Source organism: Solanum pennellii, chromosome 3, assembly GCF_001406875.1.
Source record: "Solanum pennellii chromosome 3, SPENNV200".
NCBI classification, from domain to species: domain Eukaryota; kingdom Viridiplantae; phylum Streptophyta; class Magnoliopsida; order Solanales; family Solanaceae; genus Solanum; species Solanum pennellii.
Genome location: NC_028639.1, coordinates 52,875,609 through 52,881,373, shown reverse-complemented (window position 1 = coordinate 52,881,373; position 5,765 = coordinate 52,875,609). Strand labels below are relative to the sequence as shown.

Genomic DNA, 5,765 nt, shown 5'->3' with positions numbered 1-5,765 from the left:
ATCTTCCAATAATCTTAGGTAAATAAAGTCATTTAAATATTATGGGAGAGTCTAGCCAAAATTTCAGTCAATTGAATTTTTTCTCATTGGAATCAACTAATAGGTAAATAAAGTAATGTTTTCTTATTTCTTAAAAACTATTTTTCTTATATGTAATATATTTATATTATTATTTTTATAGATATGATCAAATTCAAAATGCATTGAATTATTGTACACAAATTGTAAATAATAATGTTATGGGTGATGAACGAGTTGGTGAGTTGCACAATGATGAACCTTCCGAGCATGAATTAACAGACAGTGATGATATGTATGACGACGATGATGATAATGTGGATAATGCACCTAATGCACCTAATGCATCTGTTGAAGATCAAAGTATTAATTATCATTCTACAGCGATTCCATACTTAGATCACACTGAAGAAAATGCAGAAGATTTTATCTACACGAGAGATGACGGTTCCATTCGAACGACACTTTGGAATTCAAACAATCCTAAACATATCCAGTCAGGTTCGATTGTTGAAAATTCAACTAAATATTTTATAGTTGTTTATTTATTTATTTATTTATTTATTTCATGTTGATTAATTTAATTTGTATATGCAACTAGGTATGTTATTTATGAATAAGATGCAAATGAAATCTGCAGTAAGAGCATATAGTCTTGCTATTAAAAAAGAATTTCTTTGTGATCAATCCAAAAGTAAAAGTTGGAAAGTTATTTGCAAGCGTCATGAGTTAGGGTGTGATTGGATGATTCGGTTTAGAGAGATTTCAAGCGGTATGTGGAAGACAGGAAAAATGGTTGAACCGCATACTTGTCTTACAGATAACTATAAGGAGGATCATTTCAATTTGAATGATAACATGATTGCCACTTCATTAATACCATATGTTATGCAAAATCCGGACATAAATATTAAGATGATCCGTGAAATTATCAAAGGAAAACATCACTATACTCCTAGTTACAGAAAAGCACAAAAAGGTCGAAGAAAAGCATTTCGAATGGTTTATGGTGATTTTGAAAGTTCATTTAAGGCATTACCTCGATACATGGCTGCACTACAATTATTCAATCCAGGCACTATTATTGAGTGGGAGCATCATTCTACAACAATGCAAGGTGAGCAAATTTTTAAATTTCTTTTTTGGGCTTTTAAACAGAACATTGATGGTTTCAAAAGTTGTCGGCCGGTAATTTCTATCGACGGCACACATCTTTATGGTTCGTATGATATCAAATTGTTAATTGCGGTTGGAATTGATGCGAATGGAAATATTTTTCCACTTGCATATGCTTTAGTTGCACGTGAGAGTTTTGAGTCTTGGTCATGGTTTCTCAAGTTATTATGGACACATGTAGTTTGTGAACGACAAGAAATTGGTCTTATTTCTGACCGTCATCAAGGAATCTTGCAGTGCGTTCAATCTTATGATTGGTTGAGTCCACCCAACACATATAATAGATTTTGTGTTCGACATTTAAAAGCAAATTTAAATAAAAAATTTGTAAATAGTAAACTCGAAAATCTAATGTGGTTGGCTGCTGCTGAGCATCAGGAGAAAAAGTTTGTGCAACAGATGCAACAAATCAAAACATTGTCTCCTGCAGCATATGAATGGTTAAATGAATTTCCTTTGGAAAAATGGACAATGTATAAGGATGGTGGTCGTAGATGGGGTGCCATGACGACAAATGTGTCTAAGTCATATAATGGTTTATTGAAAAAAGCTCAGAGGATTCCTGTGACTGCCATGGTTCGAATGACGTTCAAAGATCCCGTTGATCATTTTGTCGAAAGAAACAATCTTGCAATTGCATTACTTCAAAGTAATATGCCATGGCCTCTTGCGATAGGTAAAAAATTTAATGATTATTATCAAAGAGCTCAAGGGAACACAGATATGATGACTTACAACACAGGTGATGGAGTTTTTGAAATTCTTACTTTTGCTCATGATGGTAAAGGTGGAAATGTCCACAAGGTTACTGCAAAAGGTAAGAAATGTTCTTGTGGAAAATGGAGAAACTATCATATGCCTTGTTCGCATGCCATCAAATTTTGTGGACTTCGCGGAATCGAACCAAAATCTTATGTAAGTTAATTCTACAGTGCAAAATATTACAAACGAACATACAGTGAAACATTTAATCCAGTGGGTGATGAAATGTATTGACCACCAGCTCCATTTAATTTAATTGCAAATACTGAATATTTGCGGACAAGTGGTACGCTAGTAAGAAGCCGACTTAAGAATGATATGGATATAGCTCCGGCTCGCATGACTAGAAAATGTAGTGTTTGTAAGGAGACAGGTCACACAAAGGCACGATGTCCTACTCGATTTTAAATATTTTGTCTATGTTTTTAAGGTTAATGTATTTTTATTATCTTGTTATTAATATTATGAGATATCTTTTATATTTATTTGTTGACATGAATTTAATTTGTCTTGTGCATTTTAAATATTGTACGTATAATATCTTTACATTATTATTATATTATTGATTTGAACTCTATTAAAAAATAATGATTTGACCTAATATAAAAAGTATTGATTTGACCTAACTTAAAAAGTATTGATTTGACCTATGACATAAAGAAAATTAAATCCTGTAAACTTGTTCAAACATAAAAAAAAGAAGGAAGAATCGCATTACTTTTTTCAAACTTGCACGAAACAACAAAATTTACATATTTCAAAATTCGAATCTTCAGCCTTTTATAATAAAGGTGCATAAAAAAATTATTCTTCTGAATCTGAGTCTTCTACATCTTCATTTTCAAAATCTTCCTCATTTTGATAGTGACTGTCTGTTCCACATCTAGTTGATTTGTGTAGCCTAGATGTTCTCCGAGGTGGATTTTGTCTATTAAGAACTAAATTTTGTGAAGCACCAGCATTAAATCTTGAATCATCGAACACAGTTACCTATAATACAATATAATATAATATAATCAAATAAACATGCAATAAAATTAAAAAAAAATTATAAAAAGTTAAAAAAATTGTATGAAAATTATTATACTTACATTCGAAAAATTCAATCTTCCACCAAATGGAGAATTATGTATAGGAAATTCACGCGTACCATGTTGAATACCATATTGAGATCCACTAAATTGCACAAAATCAGATATTGGAACTTGTGTAGTTACAAAACCAACTGTTTGCTAACTAGAAAAATTAACATTAGTGTTAGAGGGCCCTGTAGAAAAATCAAATGTGGGATAATAAGGCTCGAGAGTCGCCACATTAGGGTTAGAGGGCCCTGCAGAAAAATCAACTATTTCACCAGCGGTCCTTCTACCTCGACGAGCACCCTCTCTCGATGTTGTTTGTCGTGATCGGCGAGATACTTGTACTGGTGGTGGTTCATTGTATTGAGTGGGAGGATTGTAATCAGGATCAAAGCTCAATCGCGTTCCCTGAAAGGCCGCATTCATTGACTCCATTGAAATACGACCGACTTCCTCTGCATATTGTCTCATTTCATTAGATTGATTTTCATCATTTTCAATCATCCGAGCTCGACGATACTGCATTTCGTGACCCCTAGCCTATAATGAATAAACAAATATTAATAACAAAAAAATTATTAAAGATTGACATAATGATTTAAAATTTACATAATATACATACTAATGCCTCATGTCTTCCTGCCATGTGTTGATACCCTTTTTGTACAACATGTTGTGGATTTCCAATGACCATGCGGGTATGCCTCATGTACCAACGAAAGTAATCTGTTTGATCACTTACAAATAGAGGTCGAAATATACGATTTTGACGTTGTTCCCATAAATATGGTGTGTAGTTAAATGCATCTGTATCTTCTTGTTTTATTTTGGATCGTTTATCACGCTTAAAATGATATTCGGAAAATTGGGTACAAGGTCCAGGAATATGTTGTAAATAACCGCACTGTCTCACAACACCATCAACCATGTGCCACTCACGATAAATTCCATAAATCAGTGGCACCTGTGCCATCCAGACATGTTGTCCTGACCGACACCACTCAGGCAAGCCATTAATAACATCTTCCGAATAAGGCTGCCAAATAAACTACAAAAAATAATTAAGTAAGATAATTATAAAAACAACATTGGCAGAAAAAAATATGTACGTGAAAATGAACAATCTTACAAAATAATTTTTTTGTACCATTGTGTCATAACATATTTTACTTTTAAGGACCTAACAAGAATTTGTGTATATGTCATTTTATTCACATAAGTTTCTTGGGTAGTGAAACATAAGTGCCTCATTTAAAGATCTACCAAATATATTTTGATTTAAAATAAAATAAAATATGAATAGTTTAAGATACTAATAATATTAAATACATGTTCATCAATTAGATTATCTAGTACATCCCTAATAACACTGATTACAGTTCGTGCCTCATTTTGATGATTTCTACGTCGCGTCCATTTACGTGCAAGCGCAGTTGAAGCCTCAAGTTGATTGGTTCTTAGAGGCTTTGGCAATAGTTGCAGGGGAATAATTCTTTCACATGCCAAAATCTATAATAAATAAATTCATCATTACTTATAATGCACTTAAATTTAAAAGTGCATATTACTAGTATATAAAAAATATTTAATTAAAAAATATGTATACCTGCACTAAAGGGAGAAATCCACAAACTTCATTTGATTTTTTCATTGAAGCACGGCATAAACAATTATACAAATATGATAATGCTGCTGATCCCCATGCTTGAGTTGACATTAAATCTAAATTTCTCATGTCAATCAAAATGTCCAAATTAATCTTATTATTAGATTTATCACCGGAAATATTGATCCACCACATAACCATAATAAATATAATCTAAATCTTTGTTGAACTTCATGCTCAGTTGAGTTATCATTAGTACCATCCAAACCTTCGATATAATCAATCAATTTATATGTTAACAATCTACTAACACCAGAAAAACAACAAGTATCGGGTAACCATCCTGTTAATTCAAATTTCATTTCTTGTCTACCTATAATCCCTAAAGAATCAGCTCCATATAAAATTATAGGACTACCATCTACTACCATTCCGAATAAAATTTCAATATCTTGTAAAGTTATGGTAGCCTCGCCAGTTCGCATGTGAAAAGTATGAGTTTTTGGACGCCACCTTTCAATTAAAGCAGAAATTAATCCGGAGTCATACGACACACATCCTACATCAAGAATTTCTTTAAATCTACAATTTTCAAAATATTGAAGGATGCGAGAATGTAATGGATGATATTTTATATGTTGCCAAAATTCAATATCACCACGACGCGTATATAAGCAAGACCTCTCTTCTTTTATGCTACCATTCCAAATTCCTTCGGAACGATGATGAACTTGAATTTTTAATACATCATGCCCTACTGGACCAGGATGTACGTATACATTTGACGGATGCATATCTATACACAAAGAATAAAAAGAAATATTAACATTAATATAAGTATCAAACGATTGAATATATCAACAATATCATATAAAAGTATAAAATTAATTAAAATAAAATAAATTTAAACTCACCTTATAAAGAAAAGGCTTTTAAAAACTTTAGAAAATTTGAAAAATAACAAGAATTTTAAGATTGTTGTAAGATTGAAAGTAGAATGCAATATGAATATGAAGGATAATTCATCAATTTATAGCATTGTAAACATATTAATACTATTTACATGTGAACTCTCTATTCAACTATTTACAACAAAAACAAAATCTTTACTATTCACATGTGAT

At 31.8% G+C, this 5,765-nt stretch overlaps 1 protein-coding gene and 2 pseudogenes across 1 annotated transcript; 1 reads left to right on the top strand and 2 right to left on the bottom strand.

Moving 5' to 3' along the window:
* Positions 1-239: 239 nt before the first annotated feature.
* LOC114076497 lies at positions 240-2,118 on the top strand. The gene is made up of 2 exons (XM_027915610.1): positions 240-519; positions 620-2,118. Exons 1-2 carry the CDS (start codon positions 240-242, stop codon positions 2,116-2,118), a joined length of 1,779 nt encoding a protein of 592 aa, XP_027771411.1.
* Positions 2,119-2,760: 642 nt separating this feature from the next.
* On the bottom strand, positions 2,761-4,008 carry LOC107013982 (annotated as a pseudogene).
* A 274-nt stretch (positions 4,009-4,282) lies between these two features.
* On the bottom strand, positions 4,283-5,573 carry LOC114073900 (annotated as a pseudogene).
* Between the last annotated feature and the right edge of the window lie 192 nt (positions 5,574-5,765).

Bases quoted from the DNA above. Each gene is read 5' to 3' on its own strand.
- LOC114076497 (XM_027915610.1), top strand. From the start codon at position 240: ATGGGTGATGAACGAGTTGGTGAGTTGCACAATGATGAACCTTCCGAG. The intron at 520-619 runs GTTCGATTGTTG...ATATGCAACTAG, and splicing joins TCCTAAACATATCCAGTCAG to GTATGTTATTTATGAATAAG.